This window comes from Cotesia glomerata, linkage group LG6 (assembly GCF_020080835.1).
Source record: "Cotesia glomerata isolate CgM1 linkage group LG6, MPM_Cglom_v2.3, whole genome shotgun sequence".
In the NCBI taxonomy this organism is placed as follows: domain Eukaryota; kingdom Metazoa; phylum Arthropoda; class Insecta; order Hymenoptera; family Braconidae; genus Cotesia; species Cotesia glomerata.
Genome location: NC_058163.1, coordinates 19278257 through 19305980, shown reverse-complemented (window position 1 = coordinate 19305980; position 27724 = coordinate 19278257). Strand labels below are relative to the sequence as shown.

Genomic DNA, 27724 nt, shown 5'->3' with positions numbered 1-27724 from the left:
ACCAATCTACTGCCGCAATATGTCGCCAAATTTCTTGAGAAACTTATCGTCAACTTGGTGTGAAAAAGTTTCAGAGCAACTTTTGCCGACAACTTGGTGAACAAGTTGACACCAACCGAGTTACTTTCCAAGAGTTGCCGCCAAGTTGTTGACAAGTTGCGGCAGTAGATTGACAGAAAGTTGCGGCCAACTTGGCTATCAGGGCCGGTAAATTGACATCTCTACTATCATCAGGGCATGGGTGTATTGAGCTTCGGTAAGCCAGATAATTGTATAATCTACAACTGTAAAAATTTTATACCGACAGACGTTGGGCTTAACAATGCAAACTGCGCCATCTGTCGTTGCACACAAGACTATCTCGCAATTTTATTTTCCAATTAATAGAAATCAATATGACGTCTTCAGTAATGTGTAAATGTACATATGTACATGTATAATCTAAATTGTCGTATGGGAAAAACACACGTCAGAACTTGTCGAGATCTACGAAACATAAAGTTTTTTAATAAAACTTTATGACCGGAGTGTATGATAAATGAGACGTTCACGTTTAAACAATTAAAATCTGTTTGCCATTGACTTTATACTGTCGTCTATGTTTAACCCCACCAAAAAAAAAGGTAAGCTCAATGATCAATTTTTTATTTTTTTCTATTTTTTATTTAACAATATTGTTTGTTTTCTGACAAAAACTTTTTCATGAATTATCACATTGATTACCATATTTTTTTTATATATCTAATTTTGTTATTTGTTGTCAATACTTTTGTTTCTTTGCCTTAATTTAAACTTAAATTCCTTGATTTTACTTCAAATTCATCAAATAATATCTGAAAAAGTTTTGTCTCCTTATTTATCTTCAGCACGTAAGCCTAATTCGTATCTCGAGTTTGTTTTTTGTTACAGTTTTGCGCCTATAAATAATAATAATATTTCTAACTAATTTCTAAGCACTTAATTCAGTAATGACACGTATTTAATTTTATTTCACAATTGCCACGTCAATCAATTTCAACTTTTTACTCGTAATTACTTTGAAAAAATTTTTTTGACATTTGCATCATAGTTATAAGTAATACTAAACATAATTTAAGTGTTGGTGTTAATTTTATAATTAATGCATATCCTTAATTAATGTATCATCTATTTCCAGAATTCAAAATGAAACCTGTGATTATTATAACGATTTTTCTTGCATTTGTGCAAATTTCCGTCGCTCCACCTGTAGATAAACAAAAAGTGGCTGACCCAAATTTAGAAGGAGAATGGGATTATAAGAAATACCCTGAAGGGCCACCACCTGCAACAGTATGTATTTTTATTAGAATTTATAAAGCTAACTTAATTTAAGGGGTTACATGGATTTCCTCCGGGAAAAAATGGCCTATTTTCAACAATTTTTTTTTTAATAGAAAAAATGAAATATTTTATTCAAACTTTTAGTCAACTTTTTACTGTCTTAAAGATACATGTTTAATAAGGGACTACTGAAAATTAAAAAAAAATATTAAAAACTCTGCTAATGTGACGTCATTTCCGACGAGCTCTCGGAAAAAAAATGCGTCCGCGTGATCAGCAGAACTCCTAGCAAGATCATCAGAAGTGAAAAAAAAATATGTGCTTTAGTTAAGACTTCAAACTAGGTCTTGAACGAAGAAAAAAAAATTAAAATTGGATTTTTGGTCGAAGTTTTTACAAAATAATTAAAAATTTGGCTAAAACTTCGCGGCATTTTTTTTTTTAATTAGTTGTGATTGGAAAAAAAAATCCTTCGTTCAAGACCTTGTAAATTATATCTTGAAGACCTGTCTAATATTTCATCAAGATCGGCTGAGTAGTTCTCGAGAAATCTTGGGTACCGTATTTGAAAACATAGTTTTGAGAAAAACGCGTTTAAAGTTTTGAGTGACAATACAACAGCAGCTTGAGCGCGCAACTTTTTAAAACTGGATCTCCGAAACTATTATTCAGATCGATTTGAAACTTTAAGACAATATTCTAGAGATGTTGTAGAATTTAATAAGACAAAAAAATCGATTTTTTGAAACCGTGAAACCCATGTAATCCCTTAAATAACTGCAGTGATAAAATAAACAATAGTAAAAAAAAAAAAAAAAAAAAAAAAGGTCCAATAAAAAACCAAACTAAAAAGTATAAAATAATAATATAGCGTAGGGTGGTTGACATTAATTGTTATAATTATTAAATTGCCAAATATGGATAAAAGTAGAGTCATTATGGAAATATCTTATTTGGCATCCCACGCTTTTTTCAATAAAACCAATTTTTTTCATTAATCGTTGTTTTCATTTTTAATTTATTTAAAATTATTTTCTACTTTTTAGTTGTGTTATATATCACAGCGTGTTTTTTAGTTCTGTAAACTAAATCGTGATGATCCTAATCAGGATAATGGATCAAATTGATTAAATTATTGTATTGTCATTGGTCCGTGATAAGCGTGCAAAGTTTTAATTTAATTCGACGTTTTGAAATGGATAAATATGGAGTTTAACGATTCCGTTACATACATATATACGGATAAAGCTAATAAAAGTTTGTTAAAAATTAACTTTATCCACGGCTGAATTCGTGAACCAAGAAAAATTATTGAATAAAGTCGAATTTAACTAATCCAAAAAATTTTTTTAGTTGAAGAGTTTCTTTACTTGATTAAAGATAATCGAATCCTTTAAAATGATCTTCGATATTTTTTATCTGGAATCAACATCATTTTTAACTTCCCGCTAAGAAAATTGAAAATTTTCAAAAATCGGGAAGTTATTGGTTTTACCTCGTTTTTCGAAAATCGAGTTTTCATCAGATCTCGACGTTTTGAGGTCTTAGGAAGCTTCCCTGACTATTCCCGCGAGGGTGTCACTATGTCTGTATGTGTGTTTGTGTGTGTGTGTGTGTGTGTGTGTGTGTGTGTGTGTGTGTGTGTGTGTGTGTGTGTGTGTGTGTGTGTGTGTGTGTGTGTGTGTGTGTGTGTGTGTGTGTGTGTGTGTAAGTATGTAAACCTCTTATAACTTTTGAACGGTTAAACCGATTTCATCGCGGTTGGCGCCATTCAAAAGGTATTGGCCAAACTTAGATTTTGAATACAATTTGGACTGATTCGGACCGATGGATTTCGAAAAATCTAAAAAAAACTGTAAAAAAAAATTTTTTCAAAAGTGGTTTTTTTGGAATAACTTTTATACGGCTTTATCGATCAACTCCAAAAACTAATCAGCTCTTAACATTAAAAAACCACGTCGATTGTCGCTAATCCGGTCAAAATCGGTTGATTCGTTCGAGAGATATCGTGCGGAAAGAAAACCCAAAAAAGTGTTTTTTCGGAATTACTCAGAAATTTCTAGTTTGACCAATTGTAACTTAAAAATTCTTTATGAGGCTTAAAAAACTGCGTAGAATGCCGCCAACCGCGTACAATTCGGTTCATTCATTCAAAAGTTATTGCGGTTTGAAAATTCAAAAAATAGTGTTCTATGAAACTTTTATCAGACTTTTGAGCTCAAAGAGCTCAAAAGCATAGAAAAGGTATCTTTTTGGGCTTGGAGAGCTCAAAACAACACATAGATTGTATTTTTGAGCTCGAAAAGCTCAAAAACTTCGCAGGTGCAATTTTAATCGTCCAGGTATTAACGGAATTAGCGGGAAGTTGCAGGGATGGCCTTTAGGGTCAACCGTTTTCCTAATTTTTTTATCAGTAAGAACGAAAAATAAAATAAAAATTCTGTGAACACTGAAATCAGCAGACACTTGAAAACTTTTCGATCTAATTCAAAACTTACATTAGTATTGAGAAAATATTACTCATTTACAAATATAGTTTTTTTTTTTCTTTGTAATGATTTATTTATTTAAAAAATCAAAAATTATCAATCGAAATAATAAACTCACTCAGCCTTGATACCTTTCAAACTTGTGCCTATGAATTTTCCTTAAGGGGGGTGGCCACTGTGACGATCGAAAAAATAGGTGATTTTCGGGAATTTTTTTGATTGGGATAATAAAGGAATTTGGGGATCGGGTTTTTATTGTTTTATAAAGTATACATTAAAGATTATTCTCCTAAATTTTTATCAAAAAATATCATGTTGTTACAAAGTTATTAGCATTTTTGTGGAGCGCCAAAAACATTTCCCCCTCCATGATGCGATCTCTAACCAAAAAACGGATTATCTAAAATAAAAAAACGAAAGAGCGTTGTAATCTGCATGCATGTGGTTATCGTTGCACGTAGGGGATTTTGAAAATTTGGATTGAAAAAAAAAATGGCGACATATTAAAAATTTTTTCGTTTTTTTTCCTCATTTTTTTGGATTCAAACAGCCCTAAAAAATCTTAAAAATCAAAATCCTTAATGTGCAACTATAGCTACTGAATAGACGGATACGGGGGAAAAAAAAGTTGCAAATCGGTTCATATTTATGCAAATTACAGTTCTCATCAGTTCAAAAAAAGTAGTTTCGAGAAAAACGCGTTTTCGTCGGAGTGCCGCGCGTGTAAAGTCATTTGGCGCACTGTCACAAAAATGACTATAACTCGGAAAATATTCGGAATTTTGATACCAAACTTTAGATACATATTTTTGAATCTATAAATTTGGATTTAATAAAATAAAAAAAAAATTTTTTTTTTTTTAATTTCACAGTGGCCATCCCCCTTAAATCAGAAGCGAGAACGTCAAATTAATAATCCGAGCCTGGTTTAATAAATAAATTAACTAGATAAAGAACTACTATCGATGTTTTACTACATAAGAAAATGTAGCATGAGCTGATTTTCATGTTAATTTATTTTATAATATTTATACGCTATTGAATAATCTCTAGGGCATTTATTTGTCTACTTGAACTTACTTTTCATAAATTTACTGTTATATTACATATTTATTATTCTTTTATATACAGAAAAATATTCTAGATAAATTTATTGTATAAACACTTCACAAAATTACGTGTACTTAATTGTAAATATCATGTATACGTTTGCCATTCGACCACTGCTTGGCATCAAACCAAATAAATAATAATATTTTCAAGCATCTGTCGAATTGAGCGTAAAAAATTCTTGATAACAAATGAGACTAAAAGTGTATTAAAATATTAAAAAACAGAAAAAAATTACTTTTATGATACTTTTTTAAAAAATTTAGTCAATCTTAATTATAAACAATTTTATGAGTTGTGAAAATCTGCTTTATTAGTTACTAGCAGTCCGCCCCGGCTTCACACGGGTATTTAACAAAAATTTGAGTTTTAGTAAGGATCCCTAATTTTTTTGAAATAGTGTACCTTTCAACAGTGAAAGAATTTTTCAAATCGGTTCAGTAGTTTCGGAGCCTATTCAATGCAAACAAATAAACAAAAAAACAATCAAATCTTTCCTCTTTATAATATTAGTATAGATGACTTATAACTATTAATAGGGTTATTTAATTGTGTGTAACTTCATCTAAAAATTATAGAGTTTGGATAAACCAACAAACTATTCAAAACTGCTTTAAAAACTCAACATAAAAATTGACTATCACTGAAAAATATATAAAACTGTGATAAGACACAAATTCTTATCAAGATCTTTTTGATGATACCAAATTTAAGAATAAAAATTCCTTTAAAAATAATGACATGCTCGTCACAAAATTTTCGTCACAAAAAATATCAAAAACAATTTATGATAAAGATATACCTGTTACAAAACTTTTCTCAGTTTCTTAATTATGTTAATTTTTGACCTACAACCACATTTACATAAATAAAACAAAATAAATAAATAAACAATTGACGTTTATCGCGAAATGCGGACTTATTTAGAACTTTTTCGAAAACTTATATCATAATAAATTAACAACCATTGCTGAAAAGCATATGAAAGATTGAAAAAAGCATAAATTTAGGCCAAGACCTTTCCGATGATAATATATTTAATTTAAAAAACTCATTTTATCATATAAATACGCCGGAGACAAAATTTCCTTATTCTTTTAATTATATAGATTATTTTCAAATGTTAATATCGTATTACAATTATAGTTTAAGCTATAAAATCAAAACGTTATATTTGATCATTTCGATGGTAGTTTAAAAAAAGAAGCGATTTTAAAATTATTTTTGGATTATTACATTATAATTGCATAAATAAATCTTAGGAATATTATTATTACAAAGTATAAAAAATTATATAGCTGAGTAATCAACAACAATTTTATTAGAGACTATTAATTTTTCAAGGTTTCATCCTTATAATTTCATTCATTATATAAAAGATACTTGTTTATTATTATTACGAAAAATTCGAGTTAACATTTTCCAGCTGGAATATTATTTTAGTAATACTCTATTTTAAACTTAAACGTGCTTTGCGGTAGTAAAGAAAAAACATAATTTACAAATAAATGTCAATCACTGCATATTAATAAACAATTTATCAGGTTTCTAACTATTTAGTATTATTCAAATACCTTTTAATAAATCAATATAAATAAACAAAATTCAAAATAACATTCTCTGTTTTTTACCTTGAAGATTCATAAAAAAAAAAAACTTCGTAATAATTTTTATTATTGCATGAAAAATTTTAATTTTTATAGTAATCAATTGTGATCAATTTTTTTTTTATGTTCTTAAGTGCATGAAACTCAAAAAGCTACTCTTTATATAACGAAAGTATTTTTATAAGCGGAAAAAATAATGTTAATAAATAAAAGTTACTAACAGTCTAAACAATAATTATTTACATAACTGGAAATTTAAACAAGATAGTGTGCCTCAGCCGCGACAACTTTTCATAAAATATACTTTTTATTTATAAAGGGGAAAATGTATACTACTAGTTTTTTTTGTAGTAAAAAATGATAGTTAAAAAAATATTTATTTAAATTATTGAGTTATATTCAGTCTTTTACAATCGATAGAACAAATTAATTTTTAATCAACTAAAAAAAAGCTGATTGCAACATAGATTTGTTCTTTCACAGAAATTTTAATGAATAATTTTATATTTGCAGCGTGATCTATTTTATCAACATTACTTGGAGCAAGTTGTTGAGGTATTGGAGTCGGATCCAGAGTTTAGAAAGAAAATGAGAAACGTTACTCAAGAAGAACTTCAGGTAAAATTTTTTTAAACAAAACTTGTAACATTAATTTAAATTTAAATAATTAATAATCAATAATAAATTATTTAAATATTTTACAGACTGCTGAAATAGCTAAAGAATTGAGATTCCTTGATCACAATATAAGGGACAAATTACACGAAATTAAAAGAGTTGAAGTTGAAAGACTTAGGCATCTTGCAACAAAAGAATATGAATTAACAAATAATATTACTATTGATACTGGACATTTAGACGAGTATAATCTTGATACTTTTGAAATAGAAGATTTAAGAAAACTAATTCTCAAAGTAAGTATTAATTATAATTCATTTTTCGCATCCCCTGCAATTATTATTTATTTATTTATAGACAACCGAGGATATAAGAAAACAAGATGAAGAACGCCGAGAAAGATTCAAGGAATATGAAATGAACAAAAAGCTGGAAGAAGAAAAGAAATTGAAAGGTAATAAATATATTCGTACTTTATGAATATTGCATTATATTATTAAATTAAAAATTTTTTTCAAAATTATTCAACTTTTATTTTATTTGTTTTAGAATTACCAGAAGAAGAGAGAAAAAAATATGCTGAAGAACTTGAAAAACAGAAAGAAAAACACAAGCAACATGAACCGGTAAAATAGATAAATTTTATACATGCAAAAGAAATTTCATTTCATTATATATTTCATGCTCAAATTCATATTTCCAAGCAATTATGATTTAAGGTAGTTCGGTCATAAATGCAAAATTTTAAGAAGTTTTCGACATTTGAAATATGGGTAATATAATACACATTACATGTGCTGTTGAAATTTGAAATTAATTGACCATACCAATAAAATAATTGTAGTAAAAAATGACATTTTAGCACAGACAGTATAGGTGGAGAGTGAGAAAGTCACAAATATTAATGGTTATTGCATTAAAAGAATTTTAAGATTGTTTAAAAAAACTGATACCTGTTAGAATAATATACTTAAAATAATTCAAAGAAATTTTGACCATGTAGTTTTTATAAATTGTTGATAAGCTGGCTAGTTAAACAAAAATAACCATTAGTAAAAGCGAATAAGAGATAACTCGTGAGAAAGGCAGCACTAGCGAGTTAAAAGGAAAAAAATAGCACAAACTATATGTTCCGAGTGAACTACCTTAATAATTGAATTAATCAAAATATTTTATTTTCATGCAAAAATGTGTAGAAAAAAATAGTAAAACAGATTTCATGAATTTTTTTCATTCTATAGTTAAAATAAAAAAAATTTTTAGCTTTATTGTAGGAAAAAAATAGAGGCAATGAGGAGAAAAAATATATAATAAGTTTAAAATTGAGATAATTTCTAAAATAGGCCAGAATTCATATTGAACTAATAAGATAAATATGAAAATTATTTAGTAATGACCATCGCCAAGAAACCGACTATTTTTAACTTCCCGCTAAGAAAATTGAAAATTTTCGAAATCCGGGAAGTTATTGGTTTTACCCCGTTTTTCAAAAATCGAGTTTTCATCAGATCTCGACGTGTTGAGATCCTAGGAAGCTTCCCTGACTATTCCCGCGAGGGTGTCACTATGTCTGTGTGTGTGTGTGTGTGTGTGTGTGTGTGTGTGTGTGTGTGTGTGTGTGTGTGTGTGTGTGTGTGTGTGTGTGTGTGTGTGTGTGTGTGTGTGTAAGTATGTAAGTATGTAAACCTCTTATAACTTTTGAACGGTTAAACCGATTTCATCGCGGTTGGCGCCATTCAAAAGGTATTGGCCAAACTTAGATTTTGAATACAATTTGGACTCATTCGGACCGATGGATTTCGAAAAATCTAAAAAAACTGTAAAAAAAAATTTTTTTCAAAGTGGTTTTTTTGGAATAATTTTCAAACGGCTTTATCGATCAACTCCAGAAACTAATCAGCTCTCAACCTTAACAAACCACCTCGATTGCCGCTAATCCGGTCAAAATCGGTTGATTCGTTCGAGAGATATCGTGCAGGAAAAAAAACTCAAAAAAGTGTTTTTTCGGGATTACTCCGAAATTTTTAGTTTGACCAATTAAAACTTAGAAATTTTTTATGAGGCTTAAAAAACTGCGTAGAATTCCGCCAACCGCGTAAAAATCGGTTCATTCATTCAAAAGTTATTGCGGTTTGAAAATTCAAAAAATAGTGTTTTATGAAACTTTTATCAGACTTTTGAGCTCGAACAGCTCAAAAGCATAGGAAAGCAATTTTAAGCGCCAATTTCAAGTATGGAATTAGCGGGAAGTTACAGGGATGGCCTTCAGGATCAACCGTTTTCCTAATTTTTTTTTATTATTTTTGGGATTTTTTAGGTTGAAAAAATTTTGCACGAAAATTATTAATGAATAAGTCTTTGATTTTAGCTGAATCACCCAGGAAGTAAAAAACAGTTAGAAGAAGTATGGGAAAAAGAAGATCATATGGAGCGTCAAGATTTCGATCCAAAAACATTCTTCTTTATGCACGATCTTGATGGTAACGGCGTTTGGGATGAAGACGAAGTGAAAGCATTGTTTAGAAAAGAATTAGATAAAATGTATGAGCAGGGAGCAGCCGAAGATGATTTGATGGAAAGAGCCGAAGAAATGGAAAGAATGAGAGAACATGTCTTCAACGAAGCTGATCAAGACAAAAATGGACTTATTGAGTAATTATTATTTTTTTTTTTTATTTTTGTCCTAATGCCGTTCCAATTTCTATCCAAAATATTTTTGTTTACTAGCTATCAAGAATTCTTGATACAAACCAAACGTAACGAGTATGAAAACGATCCCGGTTGGAAACCAATCGATGAACAAGAAATTTACACTCCAGAAGAATATGAAGCGTATAAAAAAGAGCACGATATTAAAGAACAAGTTGTAGACGGATTGGTGAGTTATAGTTATTTTTAATAATTAAAAATTTTCTTTTTTAATTAACAAATACTAAGTCCACAATAGCGTCTGTCTGAGACTTATATTTTTTTACATCATGATTTATCTTTTGTTTTCATTTTTATTGCAACTTTTACAAGCACTTAAATGTGAAATTTATAACTGTGTGTCACGGCTTAATGCTTTTCAGTGACATTTTTTTTTCTTTTAAATTTTATAAATGATTATTTAAATAAAGTTTGCTTTAAATAAGCAGAAAATTAATACATTGTTTATGAAAGAATCAATGGAATAATTATATGATATAATTAAAAAAAAAAAAAAAAAATAGTAAATTAATTTTTAATTATCATACTTTTGATAGTTATTTATTATTCATGGCGTTTAAAATTTGTTTGTTTTTTTTTAATTTACTAAAATTCTTCATAATTTATTTATAGTGTTACACGATAAAATTAAAATTTATTCTATCTGATAATCATTTATAAAAATAAAAGTATTGAAAGTGCAAAAGACTCAAATTTTACTGTAGTGTTCAGAAATCACGACCATAAAACACACAACTGTGTTTAGTTAGCATGAAAGTACAGAAAAAGATAGTTGATTTATCGAAAATATTTATTCGTGTAGAATGTAGTTGCTCGATATTTATTTATGAATGTAGCACAGAGTAGTAATCTACAAATCAATAAAAATATTTAATATTATTTATTACATAGTTGTAAATTAATATCTCAGCTATCTTCAATCACTTGAATTTTTATTTAATTATCTTGTTTTAACATGTAATGTAGTTGTTAGTTATTAGAATACTTAATAACGCTTGTGCACTTTTTTTTTTATCATTTGTAGTCACCACCACAGCCCGGTGCCACTCATAGCGATCAAGTAAGTACTGATTTTGCCAGTTTGAGTGTTCAAATATATTCAATAAAATATATCTTCTTTTATTTTTTGTCATACTAATTGGTTTTGAATATTAATTCTGTTGTTTATTTATTTATTAAATAGTTCCCTGCGCAACCAGTTCAAATAGATCATAATCAAGTTCCTCAGCAACAGTACCAACAACCGCCACAACAGCAACAACAGTATCAACAACCTCCACCGCAACAGCAACAATATCAACCGCCTCCACCACAACATCAACAGCAGTATCAACAACCTCCTCAGCAACAACAATACCAACAGCCTCCTCAGCAACAATATCAGCAACAACCTCCTCAACAACAGTATCAACAACAGTATCAACAACCTCCTCAACAACAATACCAACAACCTCCATCCCAACAACAACCTCAATACGTCCAAAATAATCAAATACCCGCCCAACAACAACAACAACAACAGCAACAGCAACAGCAATCTCAAGGTCAAGTTCCTCAGCAGCAACAATACGCTCAGCCAAATATTCAAACTAATGTCAACCAGCAACCAAACGTACAAACAAATCAAAATACTGTGAACCAACCGCAACAAAATGCTGTGCCACAAGCTAACCAAGTTTAGATTATTGATTGATTTTATAAAAGTAATTTCTTTAACTATGAATTTTTCAAACTTGTTGGATTTAGCAATCTCAGACTGATTTATTCTTGCATTTTTAATACAGTCTGCCAATCTTTTTTACGTAAATGTTTTATACGTTCAGAGTATCTTCCCGTTGTTGAAAAAATATAAATTATTTTATCCATTAAAAGTTTTAAAACAAATTGACTAGAATAATAAATTTAATGTAATAGGCAAATTTAACTTTTGAAAAAATATTCCTAACTTTATGAATTAATTGACATATTTAAAAATTCTAAAAATAACTCTTGGTTGTTCATGTAGTATTTATTGATAAGAAGAAAACTCCGTAAAATTTTAACTTTTGTTTAGTTGAAAAATTACACAACTGTTAATTTTTAATAAAACAAAAAAAGTCTTATTTATTGTAAATTTTAATATTTCTCCGCGTTATTATTGTAAAATTGTAATAAATATATTAAATAAAAAAATTTTATACGAGTTTTTTATTTTATTTACTTAATAGAAAATTTGATAACTGAAAAATGTAAATGAGTTATTCCGTATCAAGTCGACCATTTTTGAAACTCTTTTTTTTTTTTTATTGTCTGAAAAATAATTGTTTTTACACTCCATTGAAAAAGTTTCCCGAAAAATGTTGAGATTTTTTCACTCAACCAAAAAAAATTATAAATATGAAAAAACAGCCATAACTTTTTCAAAAATTTTACTCATCAGAACATTTTTTTTTCTTAATTGTAACATTATATCAAATACCAAAAAAAAATAATGGATAATTAATAATTTAGTAGAAATTTTTTTTGATTTGTTTAAATTTTTATTACATTTTATTTAGGATACGGTAAAAGGGTTTTTTTTACATATATATATTTATAAATAGGAAATAAATGAAATAATAAAAAAAATGTCATTTCTTTCTCATATTTATTATTATTGCATATTGTTTATGTTAGTATATTACTTAGGTATACGTGCCAAGTAGCAACTTAAATGTATGATTGCGTGATTCTGTTTTGTATTTTTATTCCATAATTATTTGTTTTTTTTACTTTTTTATTTGTTTTAAATAATTAATATTTATTATTTATCCGTATAAATAACGGATAAAAATTGGTAATTTAATGCTTACGTCAATTATCAATATATATAGCTGTATTTATAAGTAATTAGCATATTTCGGTAGAATGTAATTCTTAACAGCTATCTCGTATCGGATGATATAATAAATAAAACAAAAAAATATAATGCAATCAACAGCAGGGGGAACAAGCGGACCTAGTTGCCCGCATGTGCGTTTTGTTATAACTTAATTACTTGTATTTTAATATTATTAATTACAATTATAATAATTATTCTAATTACCAACCGTACATTTTTAAGAAAATAAATAAAAAAAAATATTAACCATTTATTTTTTTTGTTTATATTTTATTGTTATTTTTTTTTTAAAGTTATCATTTTTTAAAATGTAAAAACATCGACAAGTTCCGGAGTCACATCATCTTATCCAGTCAGAAATTACACGCTAACAATTTGAATAACAAATTTATCTATCTACGCAAACGTAATTATTCTCGTTTTGATTTATTAATTAATTATATTCATAAAAAAAATAAACGAGATTTCATAATAATCATAACCATTATTTTTTTATTCACTATTATTATCATTATTATTATAAAATTAATTATTTGATTAATTAATAAACAAATAATAAAATAAAGTTGTTAAAAACTATACTATTTATAATAATACTGAGAGCTTCTTTGTGAGATCGAAATTCACTTGAATTTCTAAACACAATTATCATTATTATTTTATTTTAGCTTTTTTTTTTTCAGATTCGTTTTGTTATTGAAAAAACTATGATCACGCAATGGAGCTCTCTCGACGAGATTTCTTTTTTTTGTAAATAAATATATTTATATGTATAGAAATAAACGTTAATAATTACAAAAGTAAACTCGAGATTCAATGCTTAAATAACAGCTTTACTATTGAGAAGCTGAGTTTCAAAAGGATATCTTTTGATTTTTGATTAATCGAGACAAAAAACTAGTTATCTTCAATTATAAATATTTGTATTGAACTTTTTTTAATTTAGCTATAAAGTGCTATCGGTTATGAAGCTGCAATTCGATTTTCATTTATAAATGTTCATAATTCTCGAAGTAATTAATATTTAAAAGTTCAGAAAACTGGTATTTTAAAATATGAAAAGATACCCTTTTGAAAATCAGCTCCTCTATTAATAGTTAAGCATTAGAATATCTTTTTTCTTATTATAAAAAAAAAATAATAATAATAATAACAAATACAATCAATAATACAATTTCAAAATCGGCGTTACTGCGTCTTTTTAAAATTTATTTACAACTGACACATTTACTTTTCTGTCGATTTTAGTCTTTTTAGAAACAATAATTTAACTAAAAAAAAAAAAAATTAATTTATTGTGCATTAAAAAATAAATTTTTCGTCTTTTATAACTTTAATTTAAATTCAGAGTTCTAAAAATTATTAAATACATGATATATCAGAACATATGCGAATTATACTACTGAAATATTACTATAGTGTGTTTAATTAATTAAGTAAAACTAGGGTGTTTATTTGCAGTAATTATCTTTTTGTTTTTCGTTTTTCTACACGAGTTTTCTATCAGTTTTAATTTATTGTAGCAGGGAAAAAGTAAGCGAGTAATTTTTATTTTTTTTCATATTTTCATTTAATATTCTCACGCATTATTGTGTTTAATTGTTTCCTCTGTTCATTATTATTATTATTGTGCATTTCTCACTTGTTACTATCATTTATTTTAATACATTTTTCAGCCAAAAGTAATCATTTAAGTTTTCAGCATTAATGTAAATAAAATTCTTTACTTTTCTTTCTTGAAAAGTAGAGTGACGCTAAAAACCGAATTTATAATTTTTCGAGCCTCATATGAAAACATGTTAGTTTATCATGATTTAAATAAACTTCTAAAAACAGAAATTTCGACTTATAAATTTTTAAAATGTGCATAATTTTTAACAAAAAAAAAAAAAAAAAAAAAGAGAGAGAGAAAACATATGAAGAGAGAAAAAAATTAAGTTTCTTACAATTTTCAAAATTTTTTAAAATCTTGAGCGAACCCTAAAAAAATTTGTCATTGAGCTGATCTTTAGAGACTAGAGAAAAGTCGGTTTTTATGCGTTATTCTATTAAAATTCTCAATAATTAAAAAAAATTTAATTACAATTTTTTTGATGTAGTAGAAAAAAAAACTAAACAATAAATAATAAAAATGCTCTGATATTTTCTCAGCAATAAATATCGATAAACACATATCAATATCATATCATCAATTTATATATAATATATATCCTTTATATATTTTATTTATTTCATGTACTATATCATTATCAGCATTACTATATACTTATTTTTGTCACTTAAAATTTAGGTATGTAATATAGGTATCTTTTGTCTTTTTAAGTTTATTCTGTTCACAATTATATCAAAATGTGAAAACGAGCGATTACTTTTGTTACTTTTATGAGTTAATCATCAGTAATCATTATAATTAATATTTTATTTTTTTTTTTAATAATTTTTGTTCACGATTCTCGCTTATAATATTCAATCATTATATTTAAATATCGTCCCCCTAAAAACTGTTTCAATAAATAAAAATTGATCTTCCTACAGACATGCCATTCAGGGTATTACCGGTTGTGGATTTATCCAAACGGAATTTCATTTATTTGTTATTGTTTCATTTTCTTCATTTATTTATTATGATTATCAATTATCATATTATTTAAATAGTAAAGCATCAAGACGTTCAAAATAATAAAATAACATTTTTACGAGCTCTATTTCACTTAGTCAACTGTACATACACTCTCAATACAACCCACACACACTATTGTTAATTAATAATTATTCAAACGGCGTATTGTGATTTGGATTTTCATTATTTATTATATTAAAGACTTTTTCATCTCAATTTTAATAATACACTATTAACACGAAATTATCGAATTATTTCGCTTACTGGTCACGATCTACGGGACTCTTTAATTTTTTTTGGAAGGCACTTACTACTTTTTTTTTTTACTTTTTTAATATATTATTTTATTGATTTAGTATTTTCTTTTTTTTTTCACCCATACGCTCACATACATCTGCTGCACACTCGCTCGCTCGGTCTCACAAATATTATTCATATGTGATCATATATGGTTCATATAAAATCACATGTGAGTCATATAGTTCATTTATCCTCTCTCTCGTTCACTCTTTCTCGAAATTTTTTTATATTTCATTCCCGTAATCAACCTCTCAAAACATGCAATTACTTCATATTTATGTCGCAGTTAGCTTTTATATGAACACATTTAAGCTTCAATAGTAAAAATTTTAAGTATGAATCACGTCTTTCCGTTCATTTTTAGCAAATATTATCGGAAGTAAGAAATGGTACGTATACAATTTTTATCAATGAAGGAGATCGGTAGCCAGTGGATAACTTTTTTTTTCTTCTTTAATTTATACGTAACAAAGAACGTCTCCTTCGCACTTTTGGTAAGTAATGTTAATTTTAATAATTACGTTTTATATTATTTTTTTTTTTTTGAATTTTTTTCGCACAAAAACTTTTCTATCAAGAATATTTTTTTTTGTTAAATATTAATTACCAACTGTGCTAATTGGAACGAATTTTTAATTTTTTTTTATATCCAAAAATTTGTTTTTAGTTCATTTAATTTTAATTTATTAATATTAGTCCAGTATAAGAACAAAAATACTGGAGTAATATCAAGTAATTAATGATTTAAGAAAATATTTAAACGACCGAAGCGTGCGAGAACTTTCTTTTCAATTCCTAGACACAAATGGGAAAGCCAAAAACAAGTTTCTCTTTGAGATTTGTTTTCTTATTTTGTAATTTACAATTTTTTTTTTTGAAAGGCCACTTCGAATTTTTTCTAACATACTAAAATTTTATTTGTTTATTTTTTTTTTTTTTTTTTCAGAATTGTCAGACCGTTCGATAGCATTAAATATCCGAGTGATCGAAAATCCTAAAAAAGGTCCCTTGACCGAAATAACGTACAGTATCAATTTTGAAAAATAGCACAATCTATTTTATTTTAAAAATAACTTTATTAAGTAACAAAAAAATGCCAAATATTAATTATCAGTTAATAAATAAATATTCATTAATACATATTAAGATAAAACATTCACATCTAATCACAATCATTTTTAATCATAAATAATCATTCATACCTACAATCTTCAAGTATTATCTTTAGTCATCAAAGATCCAGTCTAAATTTTTATTTATTTTTAATTTTAGTTTCTTTTATTTATTTTCTAAACCTTATAAATTTTATACTTGGCATACCCCAAATATGGCAGGAAGGCAATTTATTACACTTAAATAATTATATTTTCATCTAAAATGTTTTTTTTTTTCGCACCGCAATTTTCAATCAATTATAATTATTAAAGGCATTCCAGGATAGAAAAATTAATATATATTTATTCATATATACTCAGATTTGATCATATATACTCAGATTTGATCATATATAATCAGATATTGTTCTTATCTGATCAATGATCACGCCTAATTCATATATGTTTAAATAGAGCCAAATGTTACATCTGACTTCATAGAGTTGAATCATTTATGATCAGATCTAATTGCATATGATAAAAATATAGTCTTTTTCCCTGGAATTCTCTGATAGCGCTCCATACTTTTTAATATTAAAATAGTTATATTAATAGAGTTTATAAAAAAGTATTTATAATTCTTGTCATTAAACCCTACAATGACATAAAAAAATCGATCGTAACGTTACAATTCAACATTTCGACTTTCAAGTTTACTAACTAAATTTAATTTAATTTAATTGTTTGTCGATAACATAAGTAATTTTTATTTAAATCCACATGATAGTTTTATTATAATTTATAAAATTACAACATAATATAGTACTTGTGATTTTTTTAGGCTTATTAAAAAGTAAAGAGTGACCGTCAGAGAACCTTGAATTTTTTTCCTCTCTTTCCAAGACAGTGACAAATTTTGTACATTTTTTTCTGTAGTAATACAAGTAGCAAGTGAGATACTGGCATTATTATAATTTACAATAAAACAATTTTACAAAAGTAAGCAAATAAAAAAAAAAATAAAGTTGAATTTTATTAAATAAATTTAACGTTAAAAAAATAAAAGTAATAACTAACAGTAAATAATAAAAAAATTAATTGTTTTAAAATCTAGAGCTGCGCGTGTCGAATTACAATGTGTACAATAATTCATTAAGATTTTATGACTAGAAAATTGCAGGCAATGTCATTGCGTTAAATATATTCACCATCATTGTATGCAAAATTAATTTATAAACCAACTCCGTTCATCAATTAAATTTAATATTAATATTAATATATATGAGTAATTCTGACACACGTAACTCAAAGGATAAACTTGTACCTCAATTATCTCACATCATATTATTTAAATCCTTTCTAAACTTTTTTTTATCTTGCAAAAGGCTGTGATAATTTCATTATTATGTAAATAATTGTATTATCATTACATTATTATTATAATTATTAGTTTTATTATGTTATTTTATTACTATTGTTTTTATTAATGATTTTTTATTTATTTTATTTGAAAATTCTCCACTATAACATGCAACCGATTCTTATTCAACTATTATACATTTGGCATTAACATATATAATATGCATACATATCAATTACGTGTTAGCTAGTTTATAAGTTTAACTCGAAATGTTTTTCTATCACTTACTTGACCAATCTAATTTATTAATAAAAATTTCATTTATTTATTTATTACTTCCGATTGTTTATTATCAATTATTCTCTAAAACCACGATCACTTTAATTTTGGCGCACATTTAAGTCCACAATATATTGACTAAAATAATTAAAAGATAATAATAATAATAATAATAAATAAATTATTTTTTAATATGTATATATTTATAATTATAATAATAATAATTGTTAATGTTTTACAGAAAATTAATTGTTTACTTTTAAATATAAGAGAGATACGTAAAAACGTTTTCAACACTCGGACGAGACAATAAATTTTTACAAGACTCGCTCCCATTTTTGATTATACACTTTCTTAATTGTTATTAATATTTTCGAGGTTTATTTTAATTTTGTTAATCAAGGCCCGTTTTTACAACAATGACAATATTTTATCACCATTTGTTTTAAAATGTGTAACTTGACTCACAGCGTTTACGTTTTAAAAAATAAACATTAAATGTTTTATTATTTTAAAAACAAGCTAGTCTGACATTTAATATCAATCACTCTAGTATAAATCATTGAGTCGTCGAGATTGATGGAATATTTAGCAAAAAACAACAAAAGTTTACTTTTATTGCTTAGTTAATTAATTAATTAATTATTTAATTAATAATAATAATAATAATATAGTTTAAGTAAAATTACTGTTCACTACGAGAGTCAGTGAGTGGTTCAAGTTTAACCGGGACTTTGTCTTTGTCTTTGTGCCCGTGTTGACTTTTAACCAAATCAGCAATGTCTTCTTGGAAGATATTTTCAGGTCGTGGGCTTATGAAACTTCGTTGTGGCTTATAATGCATCCCACTTATTGCACCGAGTCCTCCAAGTCCGCCCAAACCCCCGATACCGATCCCTACCTCAACACTACTGGGTATGTGAGCTGGATCCATCAAGGGTGCCAGTGGACTCGCCAATGGACTCCCTTCCATTGGACTTTCTGGTGGTCCCCCTGACCCCGGGCTTGGCAGTCCGAGCATCAAAGGTGAATTTCTGTTGTTATTGCTGTTATTGTTATTACTTGCTCCGCTATTATTGTTTAAGTGATGTTGACTGACTTGCACGGCCGCCTGGAAGTTTGCCGAGAGATTCGTTGCTACCATATCGTGAGGATGAGACTGGGCAGCCGCTACCATACTGCACATCTGGTGTCGGAGACCTAAAATTTTTTTCATTTATTAGTTTCATTTACAAAATAGTCACTTTATTGGTTTATTTTATTTGGTTTAAAGGTTTTATTGTCGTTGTTAACGCGTTTCTAAAGCAAAAAGGGCGTATGAAAAAAAATTTTTTTTGCTCCAATCAACTCAAGAATTTTAGAAACAAGAAAAATGACTGAAATAATGAAAAATAAAAATTTTTTGTGATACGTTCTTCTTGCTTTAAGGAAGAAAAATTCTTAAAACAAAAAGATCGTATTGAAAAAAAATATTATTTTTTTCTAATTTTTCAAGCAAAAAATTGAACGTTTTGAAAATCTGCGGCTATAAAAATTGAAAATTTTTTGAAGTAGACTCTTGAGATGCCAAAATACTGGGACTTGACAAAAGCTTCACTTTTGGAAATTAAATAATTTCTCGAATTTTCAATTTTCATAATGAAAAGTTCAAAACATTCGATCTCTAACGCGCAAAATTAGAGAATAAAAATAAAAATTTTGATATATGCCCTTTTTACTTTCAAAAAATTTTTTCTCAAAGTAAAAAGAGTTTCTCTAGAAAAAATTTATTTTTTCAGCCAATTTTCACATTTCTAACATTTCTGAGTTGATTGGAGCAAAAAAAATTTTTTTATACACCCTAAAAAATATATTATTTTTAGAAATAAAATTCAAGCTTTTTTTCAGTGAATTTCTCCTGATCCAAGAGTGTGGAAACATGAAAATTATTGAACTTGTAAACCTTAGATGTACCTCATACTCTACTGTCTATCTTACGGCTTTAAAAAAATTATACTGTTTTTTTGCTCTTTTTGCTTCAGGAACGCGTTGTGTTTTTGTCTTACGTCCTTATGCTTCTTATTGAGTTCAATTGCCATTGACAAATAAATGCACATGAAAAATTCAATAAATGCAATCTCTGTAGTGAACATTTAATGAAAGAAAAAATTTTTTTTATGAATTTATAATTATTTTAAAATCAAATTTTAAGAAATTTGAATTTTAAACTCGAAAATCTAAAATATAAGAGCTAGGTAAAAAAAATTTTGAATTAAGAAATTTTTTTCGTTTAAGCAAATGTTACTTGATACAAGCATTTTTCTCTAAAAATGATTATAATTGATAACGCGAAAAGTTAAAAAAAATTCATTCATATTTCATGAAATAAAAAAAATTCAAGGTTATTTATAATAATAAAAAAATCGGTTGATATTTGGCGGTTTATAAAATTAATAAAGCAATTATAGAGAAAGAAATTAACGGGAAAATTCAACTAAAAAAAGTAAGATCAACTAAAAGTGTGTTTTATAAATTAAGGATACGGCATATGCAAATAATTAAAGAGATTTTTATTTATAAAGAAGGAAAAATAAGGGCAATCGATGATATCGTGATTTTTTAATGACGGACTCCAAATAATTTTGCTAGAATTTATTTTTATCTCCTTTTTGTTTTTATAAATTTATAATCTCAACATCGAGTAATTTAACTTGACATTTTATCCTGGCCCAGTTTTAAAAAAGCATGTACATAATAAAATAATAATGATAAATAGTCGATAACAGACAATAAAACCTTGTTATTTTAGATTTAAAATGTTTATATAGTTAGTCGGGTGTTTATCGAACACCTACGGTGCCAAAAGTGATGAGGATGAGTTATAAAATATCGTTAGCAATTACCTTGGGCGACCGCGGCAACCGCAGCAGCCGCAGCAGCGCTAGGGCTTACCGCGCCCTCTGGTCCATTGCACGCATAATTCGCTAGACTTGGATATAACGGGGTCGGTTCCTCTTTCACAATATTTCCGTCGCGAAACACCACCGCTCTAATCACACCCCGGATATGCTCGTCCGGCCAAACTCCCAAAAGAATCCTTTGAGGTCGGCCCCTTCCTTTTGGCCGAAGATCTAGTAATTAAAAAAAAAAAAATAATAATTGTTAGAAATATAAATATAAATAGAAATAGAAAAATACTATTTTTAAGACTAAGAGACAAAACTATCAAGTAGCGTCGTGGTAGAAAAAATATTTATACAAGCAATATTTAATTTTATCACGAAAAAAAGTACTATAGAATAACATTACAATTTCTGGTAGTGGTAAGATTGTCAAAATTCTATAGTTAAATGTACTGTTTAGTATCTAGAATAATTTAGTTCAAGAGTAATTTTTTGGCTCAAGAATTTTTTTTCTTTACTTAAGAAACACCTTTTCTTCAAAATGGTGTTCTTGGTTCAAGATTTTTTTTCTTAAATCAAGTAAACTTTTTTATAACTGTACATTTCCAAGATATTTTTCCGGATTGAAATATTTTCCAGCTCGTTTATGAATTTTAGCTTTTACTAATTTACAGTATAATTTTTATCATCGATAATCGTTGAAAAAATTTATTCATTAATCATAAAATACATCTCCAGAAAATTCTAATGTTGACTTAACAGTTTCAATAGTGAATTACTAGTTCCCAAATAAAGAAACAATTTAATTATATTAAAATATGAGTAGTGTTTTTAAATTTAATATGTCTAAAAATACGCTTTCAACCATAAAATTTATTATTTTTGATTAAAACATCTGAAAAAATGTATGTTAATGGGAAAGAATAGTAACTGTTTCTTTGACCTTATGTAAGCGTAAAAGATGCCGCAATAAAAATATCTAATAATATAAGATCAATAAATCAATATCTACAATGAAAAAAATTCTTTTACAAAGAGTTTATTTGTTGGTAATCCAAAATAATTTGATGCCATTATAGTTACAAATTAAAATTAACAGGAAGTAAAGACAAATTTTTCAGCAAGTTTAAAACTTATTTTTATCGTAAAAAAGAATTCAATGCTTACTAAAAATCACAAAAATTATAAAAACAATTATAACGATTGTTAATTTTTTTTTACTCTAGATAAGAAAATAAACAAATGAATGCTTAAATGATAATTATTTGATTAAGAATAAGCGACAACTTTTCTTGTAACAAATTAAAAAGACGCAAAAACTGATAAATATTGAGTTGAATTGAACTTTACGAAAATGACAAACAAATACATTGACGAAGTACTGCAAATTTAAACAAAGTTCTGTAGAACATTAGTAGCAATATTGATATAATGATTATTAAACGTCTCTCCGTACGCTAAAACAATGAAATATCAAATTATAGAGGCATACGTAAACACAATGGCCGACAAATAGTGTAACTACGAGAAATAGAGGCCCCTAATGCATCCGGCAAATGAGCTTCAGTATGGTGTAATTGCATCTTTTACGAGCGCAACTAAATCTAAACGCGTACCAAGTTCGTCTCAGATCCTACCACCCAGATTTTGCGAAATGCAATTATTATCTTTTTTTTTCTTTTTAAAAGCATTTGCATTTATGAGTATCGTTTTTTTTTTTTATTAATTTGGAATTTTTTTAAGCATATTTAAATAATCGAGATTTAATTAACCACAAATACTTACCAGCACTACCATCGGAACTTGGTCCAAGCATATTATGCACTCGATTCGCGTAAAGAACGAATGTTGGATATGGAATATCATATTTTCTGAAAATATAAGAAACATTTTTTTGTTAATATTTGTATTTTTTTAAAAGCAATAATATAAAAAAAATTATTTTTTTTGCAATTTTTTTAAGTAAAAATATTTACAAAATCAGAATGCTTCCTTTAAACTATTATGGAAATTTTAGTGAAATAAATATGCCTTAAAATGTTCCGGAAAAATATTAAAAATTGAATTTCCGACACGGAAAATAAAAAAACAGATCGAGTGCGTCGGTTGAAAAATCATGCGACCGACAATTGAGTTATTGAATAGTTTTTATTCATCAATTTTTTAAAAAAATCGACAATTACTATTTTAATTTATTTATCTTTTATGGTATCTTAGCTTTCCTAGACTAGAATTATGAACATCAAAAGTATGCTTAGATTTCCATTGTAATGTATAGCATCTAAAAATTATAAACACGTGAAAAAATTTTCGGAAGTGTATTAAATAATTCATCATAGCTGTATTGAAACCTTTCGTTAACAGTACTTGCTTACTAAATTGTCAATTCTAATTTTATAGTTTTATATCCGGTAAGAATTATCAGTACTTCATGACTTTAAGTTTTAAATATTTTATATTCGACCGGTATCGACTTAAATATCTTCAGCTATTTCTGATATTATTAAAAGTTAAAGTACGTTGAAATGAAACTTGGTATTACATTGTCTCGTAATTAAATGTTTAATGCTAAATGTTTTTAATGGAATTAATTAATTTTTCATTTCGTTTCTTCATCTGGAAGTGTTATTTATATTTTTCGGTGTTATTTATATTAAATAATTTTTATTGATTTTCTTAGTGAAAGCTCTCAGAATTTCTATCAAGAGATGAATTAGAGTTATCTGGAATCATTATAAATAGTTTTTTATGAAATGCATATTGAATTATTGAAAATGGTTTCATTCAAATTAATAAGTTTGAATTTTAGTTCCAGAGAAACTTCAATCAAACAAATCCAAATTGAATCAGATGTCTGTTTCTCTACTCTAATAGAAGTCTTACAGATTTATAAATATCCGATCGATTGTAATTTTATATAAATTTGGCGTCAAGATTGTCAGACAAGTCTAAGAAAATCTTGGTTAAAATTTATGTTTATGACGCCAATTCTCATGTTATTAGTAATTACTAATTAAAAGTCAAAACTAAGGTTTGAAGAATTAAATCAAAAATATTTCTCATTTATAAAATAATTTGGAAGATGTAATTGAGAAATTCAGCCCATACACAGTAAAAAAATTTTCGTCATTTTGTAGAGTGTTAAAATTTGTGTGTTGAGTATTACACTCTAGTGTGTAGAATTTAACGTTAAATTCGACACACTCGAGTGTAATACTTAACACACAAATTTTAACACTCTACACAATGACGAAAAATTTTTTACTGTGTAATCCAGACAATATTTTATTGTTAAAAATTATTAATACCACATTGAGAAAAAATCTAAAAAACGGCTGACTCTGCAGGTCATCCCTAGAACTTCCCGCCATTTTTTTTTTCAAATTAAAAAAAAGCTCAAAAAATTTTACATTACACAGTTTTGAGATCTTCGAAAGTCCAGAAATTGTATTTTAAGGTAACCTTACTCAAAATTTTGAATTTCAATATCTCACGAAAGACTCGTCAACCAATAATGATACTACCTTGCATTATGAGTCGTGTAATACATATTCGTAGATTGGAAGGATCAAGTATAAATATATTCTTCCCTAATTTAGCATAATCAGATATTATTAGATGTAATTATATCAAAACTGTTACGTATAACATCGCTAGACCAAATTGATCCTAACAAATTGATACCAGTAATTTTTTGTAAATGTTTTGTTTTTAAGAAAAGCTCATCAGATCAAATACAGTATTAAAGTTTCTAACGAAATCGATTTTAAGTAAACTGTAGAAATAATAACAATTGAGAAAACTAACCTTGCAGCTTGACTTAACGATAGCCCTTCCTTCAAAACACTGAAGATCGCTTCAGCCATAGTTTCCGGTCTCCATGACTTAAGTGGTCCACGTTCACGAAAGCGCAGATTATGCACCAGCCCAGAATTAGTGTTCCAACACTTCTGCCAGAGCGACTGCAGCTGATACTGATAGCTATCTGCTGTAACAATTTCCCCGCAAAAAAACGCGGAGATATTTTTCAATTAGTTTATAATTCAAAGGTACTAAAATATTATTACAAAAAAATTAATTTAAATATTAAAATCGAATGAAATTAATTTGAACAATTATTCTCTTTCATTTCCTTCATCATTAAATAACAATCAAAAATTATAATACCTTAATAAATTTATCACGATTATCTGTAACAAAAAAAAAAAAAAAAATAGGCAGTAGGCAGCATAGCAGGAATTGTGGTAATTAAATAAATTAATTGAGAACGGCATATTGTATATTTTAAACTTGATACAATCGTGTACAGTTAAAATAAAAAAAGTCATTTTTTAATTCTTTTTCTTTGTAATATGAATAACAATCGTTCATGTTTTCAAATTCTTCTCAATTAATACATTCATTTATTGCTATAATTCGATAAACAATCAAACACTTAATCATTGGAATGTCTTTTTATCAACTATAATAATTAATAACTATAAAGGTTATCAAAAAGTAACTCTATTGTAATGAATTCTACTATTAATCATAATTATTAAATAAAACAATAATAATAATATTAATATTTTAATTATAATGGTAATGATATAAGCAAATAAAAGTATTCTGAAAATACTTAAGCACCCGTTCTTGGTCTCTCGAGGATGGCCTCAATTCGCAACGATTATTTAATAGTTTAGTTATTGAGTCTAATTAAGCCTCCATCAATTTAATGATTAATACATTTAATTTGAAATCACAAATATACGCCATAGAGTCTATTTTTGGACCAAATGATTGTTGGAATAACCAATAAAAATGAAGTTTACCATTTTTTATTATTAGTTAATTAATCCTCCATGGACAATATATATTTATTTTTTGTTAATTTAATTCATTTATATCTGATGCTTAGTGCTATTTTTAGGTTTTATGTAATACAAGTCTGACTTAGACTAAAATAACAGCACCATTACATATTTATTTACAAGTTATTTTAAAGTCATGTATTTTAGATGTATGGTGGCATATTTATTTTGTTATAATAAATACTCGTTGATTATATTGCTTGGTGTGCTAGTTATAATATATTGTATCTCATCTTTAAAATATTAATTTCTCTAGAAACGTTTACACGTTGTATTTTGAGCAAAGGTCATAAATATAAAAATATTTGATAGTAATATCAGAATTTCGTCCTAAATTATCAAGTTTCAATAATGGAATATTGATATTGATCTTTCACTTTTTAAATGCGAAAGTTGAACTTATTCTAAATACCAATTGCAATTTAGCAAAATTATTTTATTTTTTATTTTTTAACTTCTTAAATGTATGAGTATAATTAATAACAAATATATTTTGTCTCAGATATTTAGTTTTAATGTAAAATTTCGTTGTTTGTTAGAAGGCACTTAATGTTCTATTTTTTTTTTTTTACAAAAATTAGAAAAATCACTTGAGGATTTTTTGATAGCATCGAAGTTTAAAGGGGTATTCTAGTCTTTTAAGCTCTATAAAAACAAAATGAAGAACATTATTACTGTAAATTTGTTTATTGGTATTTTTAAGAAAACATAAAAAATTAAACGAAAAAAAAAATATTCAAGATTTAGAAAGTTATAGGCTGACAAAGTGAAGGATCAAAAAAAGGGATGTCCCGGCATGCGAAGTTTCAACTCTTCTAGTCATCCGAAACAAAACAGATTCACTTAAGTAGTAAAAACGTCGCTATGAAGTCATCCTCGGATAAGTCAAAAAAAATTTTTGGTTCGTTTTTTTAACAATTTTTTCAAATTTCTAGACTAGAATACTCCCTTAATTAAGTTTAAATAAGAGGTAGAATTAATTTTTTTTTTTTAATTAAAAAATTTATGATTGTTTGATTTATTGGTCCAAAAATGTGTGTAGTTGCGATCTTTAACAGTTACCAAATCTTTGAAATATAATTTTATTTTTACATCCAACATCTTATATAATAGATATATTTTCGACAAACGAAACAATTTATAGAGCTTTTCACAACATTTAAGAAATAAAATTGGATTCTTGAGCTTTTATACAAAAATTGTGGCACTTCATAAATAAAAAATTTCTAATTTTTTAAATCAGTAAAAAATCTTAAATACAATACAATTTTTATGAATTCAAAAATTCATAACTGAACATATCTAAATTATTTAAAAACTTTCGGACCAAAGTAAATTTTTATTTATTTCTTAATAAATATTTTATTTATTAAGTAAAAAATTTTAAAAATAAAATTTATTATACACTTGATATTTGATCTTAATTATTTCGTGTTTATAACAATTAATTTTCCAAACATCAACGAAAATTTTTTATTTTTGTAATATAAAATATAATTTTTTTATTGAACGCCCTCTGTTTGATTACCTCTCGTGATGTTATTTCACAAGAGGCCTTCAAATAAAAAAAATAAATTGAACAAAAGCACCATCTCTAAAATTAATTGCATTAATTAAGAGTATGATGAAATTGAATTTATTGGA

The 27724-nt window shown here is 26.7% G+C and overlaps 2 protein-coding genes across 7 annotated transcripts in view; one reads left to right on the top strand and one right to left on the bottom strand.

Annotated features, from left to right (window-relative positions):
- The first annotated feature begins 391 nt into the window (after positions 1 to 391).
- Positions 392 to 11719, top strand: LOC123266698 (nucleobindin-2). 3 transcript variants are annotated; one of them, XM_044731067.1, is made up of 10 exons: positions 392 to 620; positions 1155 to 1311; positions 7022 to 7126; positions 7213 to 7422; positions 7484 to 7580; positions 7676 to 7752; positions 9495 to 9778; positions 9854 to 10004; positions 10860 to 10895; positions 11019 to 11719. In XM_044731067.1, the coding sequence occupies exons 2-10, from the start codon at positions 1165 to 1167 to the stop codon at positions 11514 to 11516; spliced, it is 1605 nt and encodes a 534-aa protein (XP_044587002.1). In that variant the 5' UTR covers positions 392 to 620; positions 1155 to 1164; the 3' UTR covers positions 11517 to 11719. The 3 variants fall into 3 exon arrangements, with proteins under 3 accessions (XP_044587002.1, XP_044587001.1, XP_044587003.1); XM_044731066.1 differs by having other exon boundaries at positions 392 to 623; positions 1157 to 1311; XM_044731068.1 differs by lacking the exon at positions 10860 to 10895 and having other exon boundaries at positions 392 to 623; positions 1157 to 1311.
- Positions 11720 to 15524: 3805 nt separating this feature from the next.
- The window catches only part of LOC123266697 (protein bric-a-brac 1-like), a 481411-nt gene continuing 469211 nt past the window's right edge, over positions 15525 to 27724 (bottom strand). For 3 of the 4 annotated variants that reach the window (XM_044731063.1, XM_044731064.1, XM_044731061.1), the window contains 4 exons: positions 25038 to 25218; positions 23016 to 23101; positions 21231 to 21458; positions 15525 to 19548 (listed from right to left, as the gene is read on the bottom strand). In XM_044731063.1, the coding sequence (XP_044586998.1) occupies positions 19034 to 19548; positions 21231 to 21458; positions 23016 to 23101; positions 25038 to 25218 (1010 nt within the window). In that variant the 3' untranslated portion in view covers positions 15525 to 19033. The remainder of the gene's footprint in view (positions 19549 to 21230; positions 21459 to 23015; positions 23102 to 25037; positions 25219 to 27724) is intronic. The other variant, XM_044731065.1, reaches the window with a different exon arrangement.

Bases quoted from the DNA above. Each gene is read 5' to 3' on its own strand.
- LOC123266698 (XM_044731066.1), top strand. From the start codon at position 599: ATGTTTAACCCCACCAAAAAAAAAG. The intron at 624-1,156 runs GTAAGCTCAATG...ATCTATTTCCAG, and splicing joins TAACCCCACCAAAAAAAAAG to AATTCAAAATGAAACCTGTG. The intron at 10,005-10,859 runs GTGAGTTATAGT...TATCATTTGTAG, and splicing joins AACAAGTTGTAGACGGATTG to TCACCACCACAGCCCGGTGC.